The sequence below is a fragment of the Tachysurus fulvidraco genome, chromosome 13 (genome assembly GCF_022655615.1).
Source record: "Tachysurus fulvidraco isolate hzauxx_2018 chromosome 13, HZAU_PFXX_2.0, whole genome shotgun sequence".
NCBI lineage: Eukaryota > Metazoa > Chordata > Actinopteri > Siluriformes > Bagridae > Tachysurus > Tachysurus fulvidraco.
This window is the reverse complement of record NC_062530.1, coordinates 16,294,840-16,322,032: the sequence shown is the minus strand read 5'-3', so window position 1 is coordinate 16,322,032 and position 27,193 is coordinate 16,294,840. Positions and strand designations below refer to the sequence as shown.

Below are 27,193 nucleotides of genomic sequence, written 5' to 3'. Positions count from 1 at the left end.
CCTCATACAAGCAACACAATGGCCACAGCCTGCCCTCCAGCACACACTTTTAAAAAGTGGTGATGTACACAGTGAGAGGCTGCATGTGGATAATTTAATCTTTGCTCCCTAGAGAGTGCTCTCACAAACAGGGGCTCTGGGACTTTTTACTACGCCCCATGCATCATATGTATCATCTTCAGAATTCTTGGTGCAGCTCCGAAATTGGGTTTTATCTATATTACTAGAACATTAACTTGCCCTAAACTCAAATCCAATGCCCAAGCACTCCCCACAAGACACCCACATTCTAGGTTATAGTACACCAGCATCAACCTTACTGTAAAATGTACAGCATTTACTCACATCTTACATAATTTCATCAAGAATCAGTAGATTGAATAAGTTCAGAGATGCTCCATTCTATGAGCAAATAATGTTGGGGCAAATCGTTTTCAAAAATACAGTTTCTTACACTTTAGTGTTAGAAACTGACAATCTACAACATTTGGCAAATAAACCTTTCTATGGTTATTAATAAACAACATCTGCCAAAAATGTAAATCCATTTGTCAGTGTGTAAACAATAAAAGTCATCATACAGTAGATTTACACTGTAATTTTTCTAAGGCAAGAGGAAGATACATTAAAAGGTAAAAAAGAGCCAATTCACAGCTATGTCTCTGACCCAAGAAGGCTTTTCCGGGTCCCTCCACCAGGATATCCTCCCTCTACCAGTGACTGCATGTTACCCATGAGGCTGTGGGAGCTGCTGTTGTTGGCTGCCTATTGTAAGCAAGCCTACGTGCTGAGGTCATGAAGGGAGCCAGACTGGCAGGCAGTATGCAGCTTCCTCTCAGATACCAGATCAAGTAAATCAGAATTAGAAGTCGTTAGTCCTCCAGGAGCCCTGATGACGGCGACTCCTTGACAAGCACTCTGTGGTGCCGAGATAGGCACCCGCTGTGCTATTTGGAGTCTCCGAAGGTCCAAGCATTTCTTTCATTTCTCACACGTGTCTTCCTCTGGTATGGTTAACCTGACTCTATCTTGTAAAGAAAGTGTTTGTAGAACTGCCACAGCAAAGCTCTATTAGGTTTCTGGGATCCAACGTGCCATGTGCAGTACTGTTACTCTATCACCCTATAAACAGATCCATTTTTCATAGGCTGCCTCAGGCTATAAAGATGAGAGACAAACTAATTGATTTTAACATGGCTGCCCTGTCAGGGGAGTACAAGAGAATGGACATATGGAGATTAATCACACTAGCACCAGTATTGATAACTTGTCTGATTCATGCCTTGATATGCTCAGAAAGACAGGTATGTGAAAGTCATTTATGTAATGCTCCTCCCTTTGCCTACTTTTTCCTGTTCTCTATTTTTTTTTCTGTTTCTAGTCATTTAAATACCTACATATGAAGTCATAATCACCAACATCATTGACTTGATTTTTTGTCATGTATAAAAACCATGACTTTTTTTTTTTGCTTTTGTCAGCTATGGCATTTACCTGACTGTTTCTGCACATTGTCCTTAATTCTAATAAATGTGGACAATGATATTTCCAGTTTGTTAAGTTTTTATAGGCAGATGCACTTGGATAAGTATGTAACATAATAAATGTGAACTGAATAAATTACTTAGATGTAGATGTACTTTATTGGATTCAGAAATACATTGACACTGATTGGTTGAGAACACATTAATTGCCCTAGTAGCCACTCATCTGTCCATTTTTTTCAACTGCTCTCCCAGGCCCTCTAGCCAACAGAGCTTTGCACTAGCCTCCCTTAGGCTTTCTGTGTTTTCTGGCTCATAAGCCAAAGCTTTCTGCTGGTCTTCCCTCTTTCCCAGCTCCAGTCTTGCTGTGTTATATTCCCACTACTTTGGGGAAAAAGGCATTATACCAGCATTACCACCTATTATCTCTGTTCTACCAAACAAGTGGCTCTTCTGGGAAAACTTAGCCTGAGCAGAGTCAGAGGTCATAGTGGAAGTGTGCCCGCTGTGGTGGAGTAAATCATGTCCCGGGGACGAGCGGGTTACTTGTTTGACCCAAGCTGCACAAGAAGGACTTAATTCACCAATGGTGGAGAGAGGAAGCCAAGGCTTCATAATAAAAAATAACATGTTCCATAGGACAGACACTTACTCAAGCAAAAGGTCAACTTTCTTTGATGGACTGTTGACAGTATCAAAAGCACGAGGTGTATATTAAACCAGTTAGTATCGGAAAAATGGTCCTTGCTGTATTGGTCAGCTTGCAATTTTTAAACTTGTATGTTGCACTTACAGTATAGTGTGTGAACTGCTTATCCTGCAGTGAGATATTGAGTGTCTCTATCTCTTCTCTATGACCTGACTAACTGAATGTGCATGATAGTGCAATTGACCATATTCTACTGGTCATTATAAGGGAGTGCATAACAACATCAACACTGCCTGTTGCAGAAGTTTCTAATCTAAACATACCAGTAGTGTGACCAGATTCTACAGGCTTCTTGTGTAAATGAATAGGGTTGAAACAAGGTGAAAGGTTATGAAGAGCTGGTTAATGGTTATGTTTGTTGCCACCCTAGTAGCAGTGCTGTCTCCCATTAGAAGAAATGAACCTGATGACATGCTCTTCCTGTGTTGGCCCCAGTGTGGGTCCGTCCCCATTGGATGAGATGTTGGGAACCTTGTTCTTTGCAGGCCACTCTATTTTAGGAGGTCATGTAAAGCCGGACGCCATGTCTCCCCTGTACAGACTGTCTCCTGATAGCCTATCAAACTTTAGAAGGGGAGCCACTGCTTACTTACCAGGCTGACGCCAGACTAACTGGTTATCACTATCAGGACCGCCAACATCCTAGTCACTGAGCTAATGAGCATCCGATGCATGACTGTTGGTGAGAAAAAGCACACACGCACACACCCTTACACAGACTCACACAGATACATTCCGAATGTAAAACAGGACTGATATGACTTTTAGAAAACTTGAACATTATCTGCACATTCAAGGCAGCCAAGTTAAAATAAACAGGCTTGTAAACTAATAAATGTATTGTCATTTGCTTTCTTTAAGGCTTCTTGAATGTAATGCTTCTCGAGTGACTGCTGCTCTAGCTATCTCTGTCAGAAACACTGAATTCATTAAAAACAGGGCAAAAATCCATGCACATCCAGGCAAGAAATGGTGAATGAGGTTTCATCACATCACCATCCCGAACTTTCAGTTGACTACAATCTGACAGATGTTTTGCATTTGTGCAATAAAAAGTAGAGCCAAATGGCTACCGATTCTTTGTTTTGTTGACTTTCTCTGTAGAAAATTCTTCTAAAAGGACTCGATGGCTTAGTGCTGGTTTGTGTGGTGGTACACAGTAAGTAGATATATGCTATGTTTGGTGGCCACAGCAGCCCTTCAGCATTTTTCTAAAAAAGTAGTTTGTAAAAAATGAATGAAAAAAAAAAAATATCCGTGCTGTAGATGATGTCATGCTTGGCATTAGGTTTCAGCATGGATATTTTTTAAGAGAGCTGGATTTACTAGCATTCGGGAAACATTAAAAAAGTACAGCGGTTCACACTGAGACTGTTTGTACTTTCTCCAGCAACCCTTCCTTCTCCTCTCCTCCTTCATCTATGTCCATGAAACTCAGCCACCATGCCATGTCGGCTGAGGCCTCCACATAACAAACACACTTTCATTAAAACTCTCAACACTCTGATTCTCTCATTTGACCCTTTGGGGAACTTTTACAAGACCCCTTATTTCAACAAACTCCCTTACTGAGTGCCATTCTGGTGTACCTTATTCACTGTGCACTGTTTTTGTGCCAAGTCAGTAATTTGTTATTGATGGAGGCTATGTTAAGTGTGTTTAGGGCCTACATGTGAATGTTTTTGCCCTGGTGTGAGGACTGGGTCTTTCCAATGTGTGAAAATCTGCTCAGTGCCAGTTTACTTTGGCCCTGATTCTGTGCTTTCTGTGTGTGTTGGCATCTCTTTCTTGTGCAGTATTTTCGTCTCTCACTGTAATGTATCCCTGTTTCTTCTACAGGCAATCCAGAATAAAACTTAATGAATGTATAACTCTTCTCATACAGAAATTCGCTTTATCCCTGCAGTCCTTTAATACATGCAATTATGCATGCAGTTGTAAATTGTGCTGTTTTGTCAATGAGCCTTTGAGGGTCTGTAGTTCAGGATATTGTACAGCTCAGACAGTTCGTTTTAATCCTGATTTTAATCAATACTAAGATACAAATATATCTTTGCACACAATTAATCTAGCAGGAAACCTTAAAATACAGTACAGAGAGGTTTAGGTTGGTTTATGGTTAGAATTATAATCCAACTAAAATTAATTTGGGTTGTTATGAATGTTTCTATGATAGTGTGTGTGTGTGTGTGTGTGTGTGTGTGTGTGTGTGTGTGTGTGTGTGTGTGTGTGTGTGTGTGTGTGTGTGTGTGTGTGTGTGTGTGTGAAAGCACATGATTGTGTTTAAATCAGTCTGGCAGAGACAGTGCAATTAGGGGCTTTCAGTTGGTTATCTGGCTCTCAAAGACAGACTGTCTCCATGACCCACTGAACAAATGCTGATAAAAAGCTGGAAAATATTATTCTTCACACAAGTGTGTCTCTGGCTAGGGCTTGGCTGATCTGCTTACATGGGCCTCAGTCTTTGTTGGTAAGGAAGACAGAAGGAGCAAAACACAAAACACTGAGATAACCATGCTATTGATTAGCCATCTCTAACAGCAGCCTTTTAAGAAAAATCATATTTTGATTGAGATAAACTTCTGGCTGCAGTTTCAGTTCCCTGTGAGCAGCACAGGTGTCTCATTCACCTCATTCACCAACATTGATTGCTTGGCTGCTTGGCCACGGTGATTTGTTTATGTATAGAGTGGGCAGTGGTACTGCTAATGTGCTTGACTCATTTGAGACCGTTCCAGTGTGTATATTCAAACTCACCCTCATGCTGGGACTGTGAGGCCCAACAGCACATAAATAAAAGGTGATGAAGGTGCAGTAGGTGGAATAGAGAGAATCAAATAACAACAGTTTAATGTGCTTTGGCCTTCAAGCACAACATCATTAACCAATACGTTTTCCATCACCCAAACAACCCAGGCTTGAGTCTGGGTTGAAAAAGAAACATCTAATTTCAATATATATATTTTATTGCAGCACTTCTAATATATACAATTAATAGTTTTAGACAGCACAGGAGTACCAGGAAGTAATAAAACTGTACCCCAAAGACAAACTTAAAATCTATGTTCTTAAAGCTACAGTACCTATAATGACATAAGCCTCTCATGTGAGAAATACATATAGAAAAACATATAGCACAAGACATTTTACCTGGCCTAAGGAAAACAGAGCTCAGGTGAATGCCTTGATAGAAAGAAGAGAATGGGACCATGAAGCCTGGCCACTGACAGAAAGCCCCAGGGGCATGAATTACCCTGACAGATACATAGAGAAGATGACACACACTCTGCCTCAGGCCTTGTCTGCCTGGACTGCTTGTCTCCAACACAACCAAATGAATCAAATTGCCTCCAATTAAAGATTTAACCATCTCTCTCTCTCTCTCTCTCTCTCTCTCTCTCTCTCTCTCTCTCTCTCTCTCTCTCTCTCTCTCTCTCTTTCTCTCTCTCTCTTCCCTTATTTCAATCTCAACTATTTTCAGTGTTCTTGCTGTCCCATGACACAAACATGCCCGGATAGTTGTAGTATTTGAGTGAAAATAATAGATACATAATACAAGTCTGCATCTATAAATCGAACAAAACACTTGTTTGTTGTTGTTTTTTTTTAAATAGCACATTATTTATCTATTCAGCCTTAGCTTTTATCAGTTTCAATTAAATACAATGTATTGCTAATGATTCTTTCTTAGATAAGACAGAGGGGCAAAAGTTGAGGTCAAGAACAAGTGTCTGGTATTAATGAATTGTTTGATGAAGTTTCCCTTGACCATGAGCCATAGTACATGGGAGACAGTGGATATAGCTGTAGAATCTTGGCCAATCTAGTGTCTTCCACCCCATGATGTCCACAGGGCTAAGTGTATGTGCCTGGTTCTCATTAGTTTCTCACTACACAATACCCCCTGCTTATGCACCCACACTTCCAATTTCCTTATAAAAAATTAATACCTACTGTCCTGTGAACATATGGCTGCTGTCACAGGCTGGTGCATTTTATTGGTGTGTTGCCATTTTCTCCCTCCATTGATTTGCAAGTTAATTTTCCATATCCATCCTTTAGGAATACATGTGAATAATTATTTGGAAAATGACAGTCTTATATTACATGTAAACGAAAGTGACGAAAGTGACGTGCCATACGGCTAAGTATGGTGACCCATACTCAGAATTCGTTCTCTGCATTTGACCCATCCAAAGTGCACACACACAGCAGTGAACACACACACATCGTGAACACACACCCAGAGCAGTGGGCAGCCATTTATGCTGTGGCGCCCGGGTTGATATGTATTTTTTTAAAACAAAATAAAATCTAGTAGTAATCTAGTGGTACAAACTGGCCTTGGACTGGACTTCCATGGGACAGATTATTGTGAGCAACTCATGAGTGACTGGCTTGTTCAATTTGCAACCTTTGCACTCTTCTGCTTGTCTTCAGTCTGAAAGCAATCTTTGGAAGAAAGACTGATCGAAGCACACACTTCTGTGTCTGCAGTGATGTAAAAGCAGAAAATAAATATATCTGCAGATCCCACACATATCACCTGATCCTATCTGTTCCTGTGGCAGGTCTGAACACTTATCTCGATATTGTGTTTAATTAAAAAACTCTGTAATCCTTACCTACATTGTTGGGTTGACACTGAGCTAACTTAACTGTCTGGTTATTACCGGTGGTCTTCCAGGGGGAGTTCAAGGGGTGTGGATGGTCTTCCCTAGCAATCATAAGGAAAAGGCTGGGATCTGTATTCAGCTCTCAGAGTGAAGGGAGAACTAGAGGACGTGGGAATAAATCCTAGATTTTTTGAGCACCTTGGATAATCAGTGTTTTTGATTTCCTACCTACACACACCTGAAACAAGTCATCAAGACCATAAGGTCCATGATTACAAGATTCCAATTAACTGAAGGTTAAAAGACACTAAACCCTAAACGATAAACTGCTATTTGTCAGTATTATATGAAAATGAATAGTATTATGACAGGAACTTGCTTGTTATTGTTTATTGAATAGTGGAGAATTCAGTACATTATTGTAATAACCGTTTTACTTTTCTCTTCCTGACTGTTCTACCTCACAACCTGGCAAACACCACTCACAACCTCACAACCTGGCAAACACCACTAACAAACTCACAACCTGGCAAACACCACTCACATACTCACAACCTCACAAATACCACTCACAGCCTCACAACCTGACAAACACCACTCACAACCTCACAACCTGACAAACACCACTCACAACCTCACAACCTGACAAAAACCACTCACATACTCACGACCTGACAAACACCACTCACAACCTCACAACCTGACAAAAACCACTCACAACCTGCCAAACACCACTCACAACCTCACAACCTGGCAAACACCACTCTGGCCACTCGTAATGATTGCTTTTAAATTAATTCCTTGTGGGATGTAATCCAACATATGACTTTTAATTAAGGCCATATGGTAGTGATCTGAGCATTTGGTTTATAGCCCAATGTGGTACAAAATTCAGTAAAATGTCGATTACAAATGATAATGATGCATCTAATACGACAAAGGTTTTTTTTATTCCTAGAGACAGTGGGGTATCTACTTATCCTACTCCTATCATTCACCTCTCCATTTCATAATGTTCTCCCTTAATAAATAAGACTGTCAACACAGCTAGTGCTGAGACCGTATTTACAGTTTCTTGCCGAATACGCGTGTCAGATGTTGTGCACCGCTTTTTGGCAACCTGCCAGCAAATGGAGAATTTATTTCATTCACTGTCAATTGTAAGAACAGAGCTGCTGTTTTTTTTATTATCCTCAACCAATCACTGTATCCGGGAGGAGAGTCGTAAAGACGGGAGAGCCAATCAGAGGCGCCTCATGCCGAACTTTTGCTTCTTTGAGTAAGTTAACAGAGAGGGGGCGTGGCCTCGCCTGGCAGACTCCACTGAGAAGCTTTAACTCTTTACATAACTCGGCTTGGTAGAGCACTGTGGCAGGAGTCCAACAAAAACACTCTACTCCTGTCATTCAGCACCAATGGGGAAATAGTTACAATACTTCTTTACTGTAATTAATGATATAACTTGATCTCCAACACAGATGCCACTTTTATTCTGTTTCTTTTTTCTCATTCTAGCGAATGTGGCAGCTGCTGTATACATGTAACTGACTTGTAACATGCAACAAAGTAACTGTTAAACTTTCATCATTTTATATATATATATATATATATGTGTGTGTGTGTGTGTGTGTGTGTGTATATATATATGTGTGTATATATATATGTATATATATATATATATATATATATATATATATATATATATATATATATATATATATGAATATTTAATTGGACGTAAATTTGCCACACACACACACACACACATATAAAATATATATATATATATATATATATATATATATATATATATTTTGTCCTTCTTTAAGACAAGCTCACTGTTACATTTAGTTACCCATAAATGTGTGTAAAACATCATATTTGCTTTTAAATTAGTTATCTCAAATGCTTGGCGTAAAGAGCAGACTATGTCCCACAGCGTTAAGTTGAAGCCCAGGACGGACGGTGCGCCTTTAAGAGTTAAGAAACTTGAAACCTTGTTTGCGCAACAATCAGTGCAGCTCAGAGCCGCCAAAGTGTCTAGACTAGCACATGATGGTAGTCAGCCAATGGCTCCACCGCTCTCCTCAGGGGCCCCGTGCGTGCGTGCGTGTGTGTGTGTGTGCGCGCGCGCGCGTGTGTGTATGTGTGTGAGAGAGAGGGGGGGGAGAGAAAAAAAGCAGAGAAACGAAGAAAGCGAGAGCTGTGAGCTGCAGTGTTTGACCAGGTCTGAACACGGAATCAGGAGCACACCTTTAGACGAGGATTGCTGCTTCACTGGCCTCCTTAAACAAGGGATATTTGTGGATGACTGGACCGGATCGTGCTGAAGCAGTGAGGAGATCAGCAGGGATCAGATCCGACAGGGAATGTTCTGTATGGAATTAACCCGCCGAGGAGCTTCATTCATGTGGCCGTAGAGTCGGAATTGGTTTCAAAGTCCGAAACGCGCGAGAACGTTCGCTTAACTTCATTTTTCTATGATTCCAATAGGTTTTTTTTATTAGTTTGAGGTTGAACCTGTTTTTGTCTCGGGTCAGTGTAAATCCTGCGCGCTGTTTACTTATTGTCTAACAACATGAACTAGTGCATTTAAACACATGAACTCAAGTAGTTGCGTTTTACTTGTGCGTGTCTACGCACGACTGACGGCATTCACTTTTGAATGTATTGGATTTTCAGTGTAGCATTGCACTTAATTTACACTTTGTATATTTTAATGCTACATAATAACGTGCCTTTAAAGCCCATGTTGTGGTTTTGTTCCCGACCCACGGTGCTCTGCTGTGCGCGCGCTGCACCGCGCTCGGCCAACCTTAATGTTGCACAAGCTGATAAACAGTTGTGAAACCCTGCGATTGGAACAGAATTAAAAAACAAAACACACACATTTTTAAATTGTCGTATGTTCAGGACGAAACACTCAGGTCTCGTGCGGCGACTCTGGAGAAGCCGTTTGGTTCCAGATAACGAGGAGGGTGACGGCAATGGCAAGAGCGGGGACTGCTGTCGGGACGATGTCGGCGAACATCCAAAAAAAATCGGCAAAACCGAGTTCGGAGCGATGACCCCGAGCGGCGCGGCCGGTGCGGAGCTCGGTGTGGGAGTGTGTTCCAGCGCCGGCTGGGGGGTGACTTTGGATCAGCGCGGCGGCGCCGTGGTGTGTGTTCCGGAGCGGGGAAGCCCCAGGTCGGCGCAGGACATCGACAGCAGGACGGTGACGTGCTGCTTGTTCAAAGACCGGGACTCTTCCGGACCCGGAAGTTCGGAAGCGGCGACTGTGGCTCGTGTGAAAGACCCGACCACGGGTCAGTGGGCGCCTCGGAGCCCTGGCAGCTCCTCGGTCGAGAGTCCTGAGGCGAAACGGCGCTCCTTGGCGGAGCAGGAGCTAAAGGCCGCCACGTACTCGTTGCTTAAACGGCTAAAAGAGAAGACGCTGGATGCGCTGGTCGAAGCTGTGGAGTCCCGAGGCGGAGTGCCGAGCGAGTGTGTGATGGTGGCTCGGGGAGAGCTGCGTCTGGGCGCTCACGCAGCACCGCCGCAGCTTCTCGTGTGTAAGCTGTACCGATGGACCGACCTGCAGCACACGGCGCAGCTCAAAGCGCTCTACGAGTGCAAGAGTTTCGGCGGACGCGATGGACCGCTAGTCTGCTGCAACCCCTATCATTACAGCCGCCTGTGTGGGCCAGGTAAGCGCACCTGAACAAGCCTGAAGGATGCTTTTTGTGCACAAGTTTAACTTCAAACCATGCTACTTGGCTGCCTAAAGTGTTTTAGTGCGTTTAAATTCCAATATGATGTAGTGTGCACGATGCTGGCGGATACAAAATGTACAAATAAGTACCTGTCTCCTGTCATGCATGTCTAACGTGTTGAGTTTAGAAAAGCACAAGCTTTTTTAAGATTAAACAATTTAAGCTGCCCTGCTATTAAGTGCTTGTGGTGCGACTCCAAGCCTGATTGGTTTTTTCTCTCCAGATTTTCATGCCATGAAGTGCTAGATATTTACCCTGAGCTGCAATCTTACAAAAACAATTATACGGATGTTCTCTAAGGGTTCTGTGCTTTATATACGTTGGATGTTTTCTGGCAGGGAGTAGAGTTCTACCTAGTACCTTGAAGCATTTCCTAAGAGGGAAAACCACAGAAACCTTAAGAGTTTGAACTTTTCTAATGGGTGTAACAGTCTGATAAACATGTTATAGATGCTGCTGATAAATTATGCTCTGGTGCAGGCCTCAGTGAGACTAAAATGGTTCCCAGGTTTAAGCTAAACTGGCAGTCAGCGTGGAAAGCCTGTTTATGACACTGAGAAAGAAAGCCTTGAAGTCTTAAACAAATCTGTATGCATTCAGAACGATTTTCTACTCAATTTATGTTCTCAACGTGGCTGCATTTCTACATACTCAACTGAACTCTTTCCATTACATGTGGCCTCTTAACATTTAAGTCATTCCAGCAGACAAATGGCCTACTAACTAATTAACCTCTTTCTCCTGACCTCTGCAAACAAGGATGAAATGGCCTACATATGCATTCCAGTGGACTGTGTTAACTAATTAACTACACTGAACTGCATTTTTTTTAATGTCAATGAGCAATGAAGTGACTTCTGTTATTTGATAAGACGTTGCCCATAGAGCTAAAACTAATGAGTCTTTGTGTAAACATCTGCTAAATGATAAAATTAAGATAGTAACATGTTGGTGAGATATAGGGGTGTGTGTGGTTAAGGTGTTGGGCTACCAATCATTTGGTTGTGAGTTCAATCCCAAGTCCACCAAGCTATGACTCATGGGCCCCGGAGCAAGGCCCTTAACCCTCAATCGCTCAGTTGTATGTAAAAAAAAAATGAGATAACATAAATCGCTCTGGATAAGGGCATCTGCCAAATGCTGTAAATGTCACAAATTTTTGAGTATTAAATGCTTTTAGGAAGATGGAGGTCTAGTATCCTGACCATAATGACCCAACACAAACAGTGCCTTCACTAATTTGTAAAATCAACCCTTATTTCAGATGACTAATCACCATTACTTTGGTGTGGAGGTGAGAAGACCCCTGCTGCTTTGTTCCACATTGACATAACTCCTGCGTGTTCATGCATGTCCCGATAAAACCGGGTTTCTGGACCCGTTAATGTTCACACACCGCGCGCGTAGACGAGCATTCTGAGGTCCAAGTTATAATCGGTCTTTTTCTGCTCTAATTTAACCCGCGTTTCAATGTATCTCACATGAACAGCAGTGGAAAAAAAACGTTACAGTTCACATAATCGCAACATATAAGCAGAGGCAAGTCTATACTGAACGGAACTGTTTTCTACTTTTCTTTTTCTTTTATTTAGTTAGGCATTATCCCTTTTGAAATGAGATCAGTTTCAAGTTGCGTTTTAAAAGCCCTTTTTGCCTAAGAAGGTCCCCCTCATGCTATTTAGGCGAAGGAGTGGTGATAATATACAGTTTGCATACTGCTGGCGCCAGACTGACTAGCTGTGTGTATGTGAGTGACTGAGTTTAGGATCCTGGCAATTACCGCCGCCGCTCTTAAAGAGACAGACGCTATTATGCTCTTCGCCCCCCTTCTTCTTATGCTGCTCCCTCTAGGCGAGGTCACGCGCTCACAAACTTTTCTATGGAACGCCAAACGGCCCGTAAATATGGCGAATTCACACCCTGAGATTGCACTAGGCTGGTTGAGGCGGTTAAGGTTAATGTCATCTGGTGTGGTTTCGCCGTTATTTTAGCCATTTGCTGGTTTTCTTTCAGAAGCCGTTATCTGTTTGCCTTGATATCGGAAAGATTGAGACACTTTCCAACAATCTTCCAATATATCACGATCCAATCCCATATATGGAACATATGCTACTTGGGGCTGAGCGATAGGACGATGTAATTGGATATTGCTGATGTCTAACTTGACGAATGACAAGACACTGATCACTTTTGATATGAATGAAGACATGCAAAGAAGTAAATGTGAAACGAGCTAAAATTGCCTAATACATACATTAACTTACCCTCTTACTTTTTCTTGCCACTGGAGTGTTACCAAGGGGATCTATGTCGTGCCTTCAGTGTGTACCTTTTACTTGAACACATGAATATTTTGCACCATTAAAAACAACTTTTGATGCATAGTTGGACTTCATGGACCGCAGATATACCTCTAACTCTTCTATTTTTCCAGAGGACAAAAGATGGAATTTCCAATTGTTTTGTGTATGCATGTATTCATCATTGAATTTATTTGTAAAAAAAAAAAAAAAAGTCCAAAGTAAGGGTTAATGGTTCATATGATAGACAGAAGTAATTGCAGTTTTCATAAGCTTTGCTTTTTCAGTCTAGCTTACTATGTTTAAAAGTTCTAATGTTTTTTTCTTGGCGGTTGTACATGGCATTTTTTACTCTTAAAAAAGCTTGAGTTGTGCAGCCTGCTTTATATCTGTACCAGTGTCATTGTGGAGAGCTGTGAATTGTTTGCCTAACAGGAGTGATCACACCCCTCCCCATTAACATCACCCTGTTCACCAGCAGCTACACACCGTCACCATACTCTACCTAACCACCATACAGAAACCTAACGTTGTCCTGACAACAGACTTGCAGCAATAAATATTTCATTTGTTTGTGCTGATTGAAAATGTTTGATAAGATTTCATTCCAGTGTACTGTTAGAAAGGGTTAAAGATATATTCTAAAAGCTATTTAAGGCTACTCCACATGCAGGTTCCCAGGTAAAAGATACATACTATGGCGACCGAGAAATACACAGTTATGTACTTTTATTTTCGAGCTTACCAAAAAATACTTTATGTATTATGAATTATGTATGTAGTATTGGGATAGGCTAGAGATGAATCAGCAAAGTAAGCAGCTAGCTTAAATAAATCACTTGTATGAGAAATCAAAACAAGAAAAGGGTATATTAGAAAAGCAGTTATATATTAGGCATTTATTTATTACAGAATGATGTTCTAAAATCAAACTAAAGTAGATTTAATTTGAATTTGTCAACCACTAAAATGCGATAAAACAAAAATACTTTAGCCATGTACTATCTTATCTTTAGTCATGTACTTTTGTCACTTTCTTCTAGGCTTTGTGCTCCCTAGACTGGCGTTTTTGCCCAATAACTGTGGACGGCCGGGCTTTGTAGTTGACAGGTTTATAAATATCTAAAAAATATTTGGTAAAACCTCAGATATGAATGGGGTTAAGAATGGAAAAAATAGCAAGCCAAAGCGATTGAAGTGAAACAGTTTACTTTGACAAACCCTGCTGTAAACTGTCTTGGTGAGGCACAAGTTTAAAATTTAAACTAATTTATTTTAAAAAGGATTGTTTTAATTAATTCTGAATATTTCCCAGTTCAAAAGCTGCTCGGCCTGCTTAATCAAATAAAGTGTTGGCGCCATCAGTAAAAGAAAATAAACAAAAACTGCTTGGTTTACATTACTCGTCACCCCTTCACACATTGTGGGAGATATGCGAAGTGTTTCCTGTTGCAGATTTATCTTAGGGTCTATAAAATATTTATTGCATTATATACTTTTGTTCAGCATTATTAGTTAAAAGCAATACTTTTCTCTAGTTCTTTTTAAATATATAACTGCAAATTGGTTTAGGAAGTTTTTGAAATATATAACATTTCTTTGCTTGCTGATGTGTTAAACTTAATATACTGCAGAAGCACCAAGAGAAATAAGAGCATGCCCAGTGAACGCTTAATTTTTTTTCTGCCATATTTATGCAATGCATAATAAACACTCCGGTAATTGTAGAATAAGACTTGGGTGTAATTCTGTACTGTTCTTTTGCAGAGTCGCCGCCTCCTCCTTACTCAAGGCTTTCCCCTAGTGACGAACACAAGCCACTGGGTAAGTGTGTCCACACAAATATCTGAAAACCTGCCATCATTTTTCATGTGTAAAAACTGTAGTGTCTTTAAATGTATATCTAATAGTTGCAATAGGCTTATTGTTAGGAGAAACTGTTTCTAAGTAGCAACGAGGCCACAGATGACCTATGCATAAATTTTAATACACCTAAAAAAAAATAAAAAAATTATATAATAACCTGCCCTTTGCAGTGATGCCACCAATTGTCACCTGTTAGTTGAATCCCTGGCTATAGAGTGGGATGGAGAGGAAGCAAGAGTTCAACAATGTGAAGAATTTTAATGGTGGCAATTAGACACAGTGGCCAGGAATCTGTGGCGGTAACTGCGAGTGTGAGCAGTGGCTGCAGCCAGCATCCGACAGGCCCATTTCCAACATGCCAGTGTGGAGGCGGACAGCCTGGGTCTAAAGCCTGGCTGTGCGGTGAGAACCAGTGGAGCCTGGCTCAGAATTGGGGTTTAGGCTGGGATATCCCCCACAACCACGATGAACTCTTGGGTATTGGTGGCATTTTAGAAGATGGCTGGCTGCTGTTGCTGTGTTTGGTCATTTTTGTTGGTCATGGCTGCTTTACTAGACACCTCATAGCCTCCTGGTCACTATCATACAAATAGTCCACACAAAACACTGACACGATGTTATTTAGTATGTATGATGATATACAGTGGAAATTCAAGTGTAATGCTGGTAAATAGAAGAAAGAGCTGCAATTGTTTGACAAGAGTTTACATGCTAATGTTGTCTTGTCCTCTTAGATCTGTCAGATTCCACACTGTCTTACACTGAAATGGAGGCTGTCAGCTCACCAAACATCACCCAAGGGGAATTCTCAGGTGAGTCCAGGTTACGTTTGGAATGTGCAGGCCTTGGATGAATATGCGGTTGTTTAACTGAGAATGTTTGTACCGATGTGTCGATGCTTTGCATTTGAAATACTATCGCAGGTTTTGCTGTATGCATGCACAGATTTACTTGCTGTTTTTCAAGTCGCATGATGTGATGTCACTGTTCAAACAAGAGCTATGTGACTTTTTTGGATGAATAGTTTGGGAAATGAATCATCATATAACTCGTTGTTTTATTATACATTCTTTATATAATACTTGTTTGAACAATTTGTTTTGAAATCAGTCAAGGCACATGAGTCAGTGGATTGAAGGGGATGAATCTGGAATTTCTCTATGCTTTAAATGGTTTCTGGTGTTTTAATCCAATGCTAATATGCAGATGTGGTAGAGATGTAGATGGAGGGCGAACATGTTATTTATTTATTTATTTTTGGGAGGGAGGGCTTGGTGTTTGAGGCTTGGTGTTTGAGGCTATGAGTTCTCATTCAGTAAAGCTAAATGTGCAAACTTTGCAGGTAATTTGGTTTTTATGTTGTGCTTTACTCCTCCTCATTAAAGGGCATTAGGAGTAGGGAGAGCACCGCAGATAAAGCTCTCATTGTAAGGCTGTCCGAGGCGCAGTGGGCCGTGCTGGCTGGCCACAGAGCTGGCCTCCCCTCCTGTTTTTCTTTCAGAAATATTTGAGTGGGATCAAATTGTAATAAGATCCAAGCTAGCTGGGACACACACTAGCTCTCTCTCTCACACACACATACACACACACGCACATCGGCTACGGCACACACAAATTCACAGCAGGCATTCTCACATTCAAATAGCACATGTTTGACCCCCTACACACACACACACACACACACACACACGCACGCTCACACCGTTACAGCTCTATCTAGGCATACTGAAAGTAGGAAGGGGGGGTTGGACAGGTTTCTGCTCCTGTGAACAGGGCCACACTAAGAGAAAAGAGGAGAACCAGCCCTGTCCTGTCTGCTGATTTGAGATGAAACACTCCCCTCTCATGGCATGAACTCAACATGCCTGTCTCATAAAACTGGAAGCATATTGTGCATGCGTAGGATCATAGCCACAGCGGAGAGAGACACTAAGACCTCACCTCGTTTCTTTCCCAGGCTGGGAATAGCATTGCTCATATTTAAACTGCACAAGTGAATGGAGCGCTTGGCCAGATGAAGGCTCGCACTTCACATTCACCATATCCCATCATCACTACTGCTCGGCCTTGGCGGCACTCCCTGTGTCAACAAAAAATGCTGCTTCAAACACTAACTCTGATTCTAGTTCACTGTGTTTCATACGGCACAGAGCTGTGGGACCCGCTGCAGTGCTCCACGTTAGTTAGGTGTGCATAGAGGGCCTTTTTTGCTCAACCGAACAGAGAAGAATTTTTTCCTTACGGGAAACAAACTTCAGCTGACCCACATCTGCATTTTAGAAATGTAAGCTCTTCTTATACTTAAATCATGTTTCAGTATATCACAGCCTAGCAGTGAGGTGATTTTCTCCTTCACTCTGCTGTTATGTCTGTGATGTGTAACTTATTATGTTGCTCTTGAACTAAACTTCCTCCATAAGTCAGAGCTGAAGAATTCCCTCAGCACTCAAGACAAGAGGAGAAACCTTCTCCTCCCCCCAAGCACTTATAAGCACACCTCCACATCCGTCTCCAACACCCCACCCTTCTGGCATGCAGAGGGGAGATCAATGAGCAGCACTCGAACGTGTGGTCCCCCACCCACACGCAGGAACTAGTAAAGCTCTTAAAAGTGGGGCCTGGGGGCAGATTGTGTGTTTTGTAGGGGTAACAGCCTGCTGCAGATTGTAGCCCATGGGCTACTGTAATACCTGCTCCTAACACTTATACCTCGCTGTTTGACAATCATTGTGAAGCATGTCTGAACTAGATAGGTAGGAGAAGTGATTCTTAACTTTTTTTTTTCTTTTTTCTTTTTGGAAATGTTTTGTTCGACTGTCAAAAATCCAGACGTTTGCCTGTTTGAAAACCAATTGCTGCATACAGGATTTACTTTTTTCTTTCTGGAATATAGCCTTTGGCTTTGCATCTCATGTCCTTTGCTCGGGGTTCATCCGCTTCTTTTGAGAGGTTTCCCTGTCTGATAGCCGTAGTGCGGACGGAAGAATAATTAAATGAATACTTGTCTAACAGCCTATTAGTCTATAAGCGTGTTAGATTTTTTTTTCTAAATGTCTTTTTCTTTCTAATACTTCTAAACGTTTCCAATATGCCATAGTATTCTAGTGAAAGTGGCTCATTTGTTATAATTAGCAACCATCATCATTGCTGTTATTAGTAGCAGGCTGAACAGAGGTTGGTGAATTTTAACCAAATGGTAGCAAATCATTTTCTGCCGTTTATTAGAAAGGCTGTGTAAAGAGATCCAATCAAACGGGTGACTTTTAAAGCATAACCTTTGCATTTCAAAAGCAGCTACTGTGCAACCTGATGTACTGTAAACAACAGTCTGGCTATTTTGAACGATTTCTCAGTTGTTTTCTGTAACAGTAGAAGGTTCTAGTTATTTATTTAGTTGATGAAGAGAGCTGTTGTGATAGTTATTCAAGGGCCGTGTACTGCGTCAACACTTCCCTTAGAAAGACGTCAGACCAGTGTGAGCTGGACATGACCCCGAGCCACAGGGCTTCCTTTAGACTGATTAATTGACGAGTTGTTCGCACAACCCCTTGACTAATCGATTTTGTAAAGATGTTCGTTTGCATACCTTCAGTGTTTGCCTCTTGATTTGGCAGAAGAACTCTCACGTGTAATGAAAGTGTCTGGAATTAAACAATGAACATTTTTATACAATCCATAAAGGAATATTGGGGCCCGTGCTATAGCTATTATTATTTACTATGTTTTTGTAAAGGGCATGTCATCTGAATTTAAGATGTCTCTAATTTGTATTTAATTCTTTAGGTACAATTTAACTAAATGCTTAGAAAGCTTAACAGAAGCTTAAAGCTTAGCAGAGAAGGTCGGCAAATGAGTTGTGGTAAGCTGTCTGAGGTCCCGTGGGCAAATCCTTCAATTTATGGTAGTATTTGACATTATGCTTATATCCTGAGTGTGTTCCTGATCTGTTCAGTGTTTCTGTTGTTTCGTTTTAAATCCAGTGTTGTGCAAATCAGCAGTGAGACTACAAAATGTTGTCATGCATGAAGCACAACCCCGGTGGTTATTCTGTGCCTGATTGTTGTGTAGGATTTAAGCATGCTACTGTTCGCGTCACGCGCTGCTTCCATTTGTATTTGTTCGTTTCTTGTAATTTGTATGCAGTGACATCTGTTTTTCTGTACCTAAATGTGACCAGTGACATCTTGGTGCAGAAAGCGTTTGTTTGTCCACTTGTGTTTAGTCTACATGAGTGAGCAGTTATAAAGTCTTCATTTTTCATAGAACGGCCACTGAACATATGGTCCTGCTGTGGTATATCTGTATCTGTGTGTGTGTGTGTGTGTGTGTGTGTGTGTGTGTGTGTGTGTGTGTGTGTGTGTGTGTGTGTGTGTGCCAAATCCTCGACTGGGTAGTCATGCAGAACACCTGTTTCCTCACTCCCCACTTATGGTCGTGTGGACATTAGAACGATGCCCTTTGAAGTTTTTTCTCATTGCTTCCTGTATAACTGTGTGCATGAGTCTCTGTGTTTCCTCACAAGTTGAGTTATTTTTTTGTGATCTATGTGTTTCACTCGTTCAAACCTCCGGATCAGTAACAGCGTGAAGTTGTTGCCTCTTCACTGCCAATCTTCCTGCTGTTTCCTGAACCTTTCAGGCCTTTGGATCACTTGTAAGTCTATGAATACAAGCCACGCAGAGCATTTTGCAATTGTGTGGAATTATCTTATAAAATAGTTATAAACAGACCAGGTGTGGAGGTTTGAGTGTTCAAGGAAGATGGCCCGGAGTGATCGCTGCAGCTACGGCATAGCCACTGACGTCACAAGCCATCACAAGCTCCCTTAACAAGCACAGTGGAGTTTAACTGCCAGATGTCAAAAAGGAAGCTAATCCAAACTGTTTACAAGTGTACATCTGTACTAGTAGATTTTTGGGTGGTATTACACCGCCATGATGTGCATCAACTGAGTGAATAGGAAGTGAGCTGTTGTTTTTTAGACGTTAGGCGTGTTGTCTAGTATGCATTTAGTCCTCTTTTCTTGGCTCGACAGGATTGTCTTATCTGGGAAAGTACAAACACTGAAAAAGTATTTACTCTTTTTAAAAAGTATTTAAAGATCTCTCTCTCTCTCTCTCTCTTCTTCTTCTTCTTCTTCTTCTTCTTCTCTGAGGTAGAGATGTATCTGAATAGTTTAATAGTTATTAGCTATAATAGCCAAGGCTAGGATCTGCTTTGCATTTTCTGATCCCAGATCCAAAAAGTCATGAACTGGATATAGACAGGGTTATTTATCACAAAAGCTCCTATCTACTAGTCTTAATGCCATCATGGCAAATATGTGAGTGGGTGATGGTACACAGCCCGGTATTTAACTGTGTGCTTCATAGTGTAATAGAGTGTTAGTCTGAGTACCGCAGCAAAGCAGTTGGAGTTACTGCTAGCCTTGTGTTTTTGCATGATATAAGCAGGAGTTTTCTGTTCCAGACTGATAGGCCAACGGCACACACACAAACACACACAGGCACTGGGTTGTTTTCTGTTGTTCATCCCCGATATACAGGCTGTATAAACTCACATGCCTGTCTGTGTAGGTCAGTCTGAACCACCTCTGAAGTTCAGCTTACCCTTGGGCTGTGCGTGTGTGTGTTTTAGGATGACAGAGCGGAAATGCATGGCACATTTAAACAATCAAAACACACGGCACTGTACGGATGCAGCACTGATTAGATTGGATGCATATACTTTGTACAGAGAGAGGGTGTTTGTGTTGTGTGTGTGTGTTTTCCCTAAAATTGCCATCATTTTTATTATTCAGTGGATAGAAAATAGCCACAAATTTTTAAAAATCCTTTTTTTTTTTTATTACACATACTTTGTTTTGACAGACTTCAGCTAGCCAAGATGGCCATGTTAGGAGCCTTTGATTCTGAGGCTGTTGTGGAGATGACTGGCTTTTGTTCTTTGAATGGACTTAACATCATTTATTTGACTGGATTGTTTACAACACATCATGATGTACTATGTGTTATTTACACCATAGTGCTGCATCTTGTGAGACCTTGCCGCATTTTCCACTAGTCATGCCAACCTGTGTAGGACATTAGTCATCGCTCCTGTTACCTGCTCATGCAAGATCTCCTTTTCACAGTTGATCGGACTAAAGGGCCACTGATGGCGGCTGCCCCCTTTTTCTCTGTCTCTGTGTTTCTCTCTCTCCGACTCCTTTCTGCCTGGCATGAGGCCTCGGATTTCCACCGCAGCCCCCGAGCCTGGCCGCACTCCCCCAGGGCTTTGAGAGCTCCAGGATACGGGATGTGGAAATAATGTGACTCGAGTACTTCCACCCTGCCTCCAGAAAATCAGGTTCTGCAGATTGTTTATTTGAGGGGAAGGAGGCCTCGGCCAAACATCCTGTTTTAAAAAGCTTGCCTGGGTTTTGTAGCGCCGGGGCTTAGGGCCCCGCTCAATCGCCCCTTTGACGGTAGGGGGAGGCTCAGGAATGTTGAAGAGAAGGCCAGTGGCCTGGAGGTGATGTGATAAAGAGTAAGTGTGGATGTGTGTGCAATATCGTGCATGCATGTAGAAGCATTTATACATCAGTGCTCATTAACAGACCTTTTCCTGACATGGTTTGTTTTGAGTTTTACATATGGAGTGTGTGACGGTAGACTTCCTGAGTAAACATGTTTTTGCAAACACACAAATAGCCAAACAGAACTGTGCTGTCAGTGAGGCCACGGGCTCTCCTCCAGTGTGTGTTCCGGTCCGGAGAGACTGATTTCCTCTTCCCCTTACATAATGCACGTAAAGCTGACAAACACACACACAGAGTTATCAGTCATTAGATGACAGCTGTATGGGAGTCACTCTAACGTGATACAGTAACTACCCAGCTCATGTAGTTTTATTTCAGATCATGACAGGATGTTTTTTTTAAGCAGATAATTTTGTTTACTTATTTATTTATTCATTTCGGGTTTTTTTTTTGGTCATGTCTATATATTTAGGCCAATCTTATCTGTAACTATTTTAAAAGAAATGGATAATCGAGTCTCGTCTTCTGCGAAGGATTTGTTTGTAATCACAATGTGTGTGTTTTTCTGGGTGTATATTGTGTGTGTCTGCGTGTGTGTTTGTGTAGTTGTGTACTCCACTTGACCCCTGGATGTGGGATTGGAATGAGATCTTGTGGATATTAGATTAGAATCTTTTGTTTGCTCTCCAGGTTGTTTGAGTGTTATAAGGATTTCAAGATGTGAAGCATTTACAGAGCGCGAGAAAGAGACGAAAGGGAGCGAACGAAAGAGGTTGGAATTGAGACACAAATTGTTTGGATCTTATCCTTTTTTCTTTTGTCTTTTTTTGTGTGACTTGCATATTTCTATAACAGCACAGCAGTGCAACGTGTGTAGCCTTCAAGCCCGTCGCCAACATTATTCACGCCAGTGTTTTTGAACATTATGCATCATAGTCAGGCATCTTCACGCTGTTTCAGGGCCCAAGCGTAAATGTTCGTCAGTCATTCATCCTAGTCAAGTACCCTGGCCTTTATATGACTGATAGGCCACAGCTAATCTAGTGTGCAGTGTGGAAATAATAGGCTTCCAGATCAGTTAAAAGTAAACAGAAACTGCTGCCACATGCTGTATTTATTTAGCATGCATGGCAACACTATCAGGAGCCGGGCAAAACCTCACCTATCTGATCTGATGTGGCTTTTCATTACGAGACATTTCAACTTAGAGTTAGCATGATGTTTCTGCCTGACGTCATTGTTTTCCCGGCCTAACCTTGAAATAAGCCTTACGTAAGTATAACATCCATCGTGACCCATTAGAACTGGTATCAACAGCAATCGTTCTTTGCACAGCTGCTAATGTGTGTGTATGCATTCCCTAATACACACGAGCGCCTTTGCTTTTCGGACAGCTGCGTGCGGCCCACTCACGTTCCGCCAACCGAAAATACGGCCCATTTGCCCAGGTTATCGTTTTCACCAGGAGATTTCCTCCTATGCACAGCAGTGCCAGTGAGCTTATCCTCCAGCGTGCTGTGGGAAGGTTGGTGATGCTTGTCTCTCTGCGCTCCCTCCTTCTCACAGCGCTCCCGCACTCCTCCAATAGAGCCATTCATCCAGGCCAGGCCACGGGGTTAGGACAACAAATAAAGACCCAGCCATGCCATTAAAAATGTATGGAATGTCCAACTGTTGGTTTAGTATTTTAGCCAGCCTTCTCTCAAAGCTGCAGAGACGCCGAACAATGCTGCGTTTGAGTGCTGGCCGCACTGAAAGTACCCGCTTGGCCCAGGCTCAGGGGAGCGGACGGAAAGAGGTGGCAGTTGTGGATGCTGACGTTGTGTTTTCTCTGCATTTTGTCTCCTGGCTGGTTTTTTCGGGACCGGCAATTCTAAATTGGTATGAACGAGAAGGGCTGGGTTGTTGTGTAAACTTCAGTGTGATCAGATGACTAAAATAAATTAATATTATTGCTTTTGGAACTTTGACAGTTGTTCTGCGGCAGATGATGGACAGTATTTTTAAAACTTAAAAAATATATATATATTACTAGCACATTTTTCTGCGGGTGATGAATACTCAGTGAGGGTAAAATGGCGGGGCCCATGTAGCCCACCTTCTCTACACTCGCTCCCTACTGACAGAGAGAGAGAGAGACACAGTGAGAGAGAGAGAGAGAGATGTGTGTATTAGAGAGGGAATTTTAATGTCTTCATATGCTTTTGCCTATTTGCTTGGCTTGTGATTTGCTAACGTGTAATCCGAGCAGAGCGCATATATTTGCCACGGAATTGGATTTGAATTTCCTGTTGTGGTTGTTCCCACTTTCATACACTCTTTTCCACTGCTCAAGCCAAGCAAAGATGATGTAGCCCCCTGTCCTAAAAACGGGTGCTGTAATCAAAAGGCTTGAAAGCAGCTCAGACCCGTCAGCCTAACTCATATTGGCACATGTGTACTTTTCGATTTTTCCAGAGCCTCACAGCCGATGAGGAGACTTGTTTGTTTTCGTGCTTGAAAATGTGGGAATATTATTCAGTTGAACCAAATAGGATCCGTCCTCAGAGGTGTTCAGCTGGGATTTGAAGCTCTCCTTAACTGCACCGTGACCCGTGTGGTGGAAAGTAGACAGGTAGGGATCATTCAGAAATCAGGTTTTGAATAAGATTAGAGTGAATGTTAGAGTCAGGCAACGATCTATCTATAGAAAGAAAGAAAAAAAACAAAGTGTTTTTATAACAACGGGTTTAGAAGCCACCGGTACAGCTTCGAGTCTACAAATCATTAGAACTATACTGAAGGCATGAACGTCATTCTTTTTGAAGACATTCCCTCAAATATGTGTTTTGATCATACTGCATCTGGTGACTCAAAACATAGTAACATATAATTTGCATCATTTTCATACTCATCCAACCGTTCAGTGAACCTTCGTGCCTCGTTGACAGGGAAATTTTTCATCTGGGAAGGGACCACTTTCATACCCTTTGTAAATCCAAACCATGCTACCTTAACAGAGCCATTTTTCCCATATTGAAATCTCCAGTCATTATTATTTTTTTTTTTGCTCACACTTTCTGATCTCGTTAGTTGCGCATCATAACAATGTTATTCCCTCAATGCCATTTGACCAGTTTACATTGTAGGAGGTGTGGAAAACAGAGGCCTTCTGGGCCACAGCAGCCAGCGCATCATCTCTCGGTCCAGAGCCTGGTTAGCTCTCCAAATGTAATTACAGTGCTCAATAGAGAGTTTGTGCTGCCATTCAGTGCCCTTTACTGAGGCCTTTCTGAACTCATTTGTACACAGGCTATTTATGAACAGAGATCTGGTTATCCTCACAGGGCTGACAATGTTGTCTAATGCATGCTTTTAGTTTAAATGTAGATTGTGTGTATAGTGTGATAGAAGGGCATTATTCGATTTGTTCCCCTCTGGCGTCGCCTTGTTGACATGCCTGATAACTTGTGAATGATCAGAAATGCTGCCTTCCACATTTTCATTATGCTTTAATGCTCACGCACTGGCTGCCCAAAACTGTGCGGCCCTGAGTTGTTGTAATTGAAACGGAGTACTCGAATGGCGGCGTCCTGACAGAACCCATTTTCCCGGCGCTTATGCAATCCAGTCAGTTGATCAATAGTCAGGCATCCACCCTGCCAAGTGCGTGTCTATCACCTCACAGACGCATCATATCCAAATACACAGCTTTCATTTTAAATGGACTCAGTTTTACACCGGCCTGAAAGCAAATCTGCACTGTTACATTCAGCTGTCAGAACTCATCGCCTGCTAACACGTCAGATGTGTTTGGATCCTAAGCACAGATATATGGCTTACAGTGCTCACTGAACTCATTTATAGTCTCACTTCAGAAGCCTAACATCTAATCAGTCCTCTATTTGTTATGCTTTATTGTTCTTAACTCTTGTGGAAATTTTGCCAAAAAAAAAAAAAAGGTATGTTTGGAAGAAAATACTAAAACCGATGACATATGACTTCATGTCGGTTGAGTCATTAATCACAAACCAAAACAAGGAAGCCGTGTACTAGCCTATTCTCAGTCTGAGACACAATAGAGGTAATAGGGGTGGAATGTTATGGGCAATTTTCTGTATCATAAGTATATAAGTCACATTTGTTTGAAATTTCTTGGTGTTTTCTTATTACCTTAAATATTCTGAGACCGAAGCTGCTGTCTTTTTTTGTTGTTGTTGTTTGTTTTGGTTTGTCGAAAGAATTTATGAGGGTTTTTTTTATAGTAAACCAGTAGCTTAGCACATTTCCAAAGGCATTGCACAAATACTGTGGTTTGAATTGTGGCTATGTATTATATTAAAGATTTACCATTTCATACATTAAGTCGCACTTCTACTGTACACTGCACACTGTACCCTTCCAGAGGAGCTGAGTCGCTAGTTTCGGTGTGCTCAGTTACCTTGTGTGTCAAAGTGTGAACACACAATGGCCGCAACACAGCTTTCTGCACGACAGCAGCCAAGTTCTGAGCTTTACATGTGGCTGAGGTGTGAATCTTGCGGTCATCTGACCGTGTATCCAGGTCCGTCGTTAACGCCACAGAGTCTTTTAAGAAGGATTACAGGAGGGTGATGGCACTGGCTGGGTTATATAGTCAGATCCTTAAGGGATTCCCTGTTCTTCTTCTTGATTATATTCATGGGTTAGGCATTATATTAGCGCAACCCTATCTGAATAAGTGGGTGACTGGTGTTAGTGTGGAGCTCTTTGTGAGCTTCTGTTGCGTTGGCCTTTTGTCTCTGGCCCGAGCTCAATCTCAGACTTGCAAGAGAATGCCGCGAGAAAAAGAAAAAGAAAAAAAGAAAAGAAAAGAACAAAAAACAGAAATCTATCTGAGTGAGGGTGCAGGACCGGTTAGTGCGTCTGGCTGATAGAGCAGTCTTTGATGGCAGAGATAGCACAGACGCCAGCCTAAATGTAGCCGTAGCCAGTTGTAAGTTGCTTTGTAGCGATAGCGAGTCTAAAAAACATCAGAGCCGTACCACATAGCTGGAATGGGAGAGTTGAGGGAGAGGCTTGGGGTTGTTTGGGGTAGTTTTTTTTCCCCCCACATGGAGCAAACCTCATACCCCTGTACCTCCCACTCCGCCCCAAAATACAGCCAGAGAAGGAAGAAGAATTCTCCATCAGTCTGGATTGACGTCAAAAAAACCAATGCTGTCCATCATAAACTGCACCCTGTCTGTTTCTCTGCCTTATTCTTATTCTATTGGCTTTAGCCCCTTTTCATCTCTTTCTCTGGTACACACATCGAAATGCACTTCTGAGGCTGTCTCCCCCTCTGCCTGTCAGCCTAGTGGTACAGCCTAATAGCTGGAGGGGAATCTAATCCTTGGCACAGGATAAGAGACTCCAACAGTCCTTTCTTTCCCTGTCTCTCTCTCTCTCTCTCTCTCTCTCTCTCTCTCTCTCTCTCTCTCTCTCTCTCTCTCTCTCTCTCTCTCTCTCTCTCTCTCTCTCTCTCTCTTCTCACTCCCCTTCCCTCGCTCTTTCTGAGCAGCAGAGGAATGAGTTCATCTTTTCAGAATTCCCTGGATTAGAGAGGGATGAAAAAGAGAGCAATGTGGGTCTGCAGTTCGGCGGGAAGAGACAACATGCTCTCTAAACCAAACTGCTCTTCTCCTGTCTGCTCGTTTTCTCTCTGGATGTGAGTTTAGCCCAGGGCACTTCTTCTTCTTCTTCTTCTTCTTCTTCTTCTTCTTCTTCTTCTTCTTCTTCTTCTTCTTCTTCTTCTTCTTCTTCTTCTTCTTCTTCTTCTTCTTCTACTCTTCTTCTTTCTTTTTCTTTTCTTCTCTGCTTTTAAAAGCATTACCGGATAATAAGAGAGGATTGCCATTGAAACTCTCAAGACCTTATTGTGTACTTAGTTGTACTTAGTAGTAATTACTCCCAGATTGAGGGAGACTACACCTTTTGTCTGCA

The 27,193-nt window shown here is 41.9% G+C and overlaps 1 protein-coding gene across 1 annotated transcript in view; it reads left to right on the top strand.

The window, feature by feature from the left end:
- The first annotated feature begins 8,920 nt into the window (after window positions 1–8,920).
- The window catches only part of smad6b (SMAD family member 6b), a 24,059-nt gene continuing 5,786 nt past the window's right edge, over window positions 8,921–27,193 (top strand). The window contains exons 1-3 of the mRNA XM_027161870.2: window positions 8,921–10,498; window positions 14,632–14,688; window positions 15,465–15,542. Coding sequence (XP_027017671.1) covers window positions 9,715–10,498; window positions 14,632–14,688; window positions 15,465–15,542 — 919 coding nt within the window. The 5' untranslated portion in view covers window positions 8,921–9,714. The remainder of the gene's footprint in view (window positions 10,499–14,631; window positions 14,689–15,464; window positions 15,543–27,193) is intronic.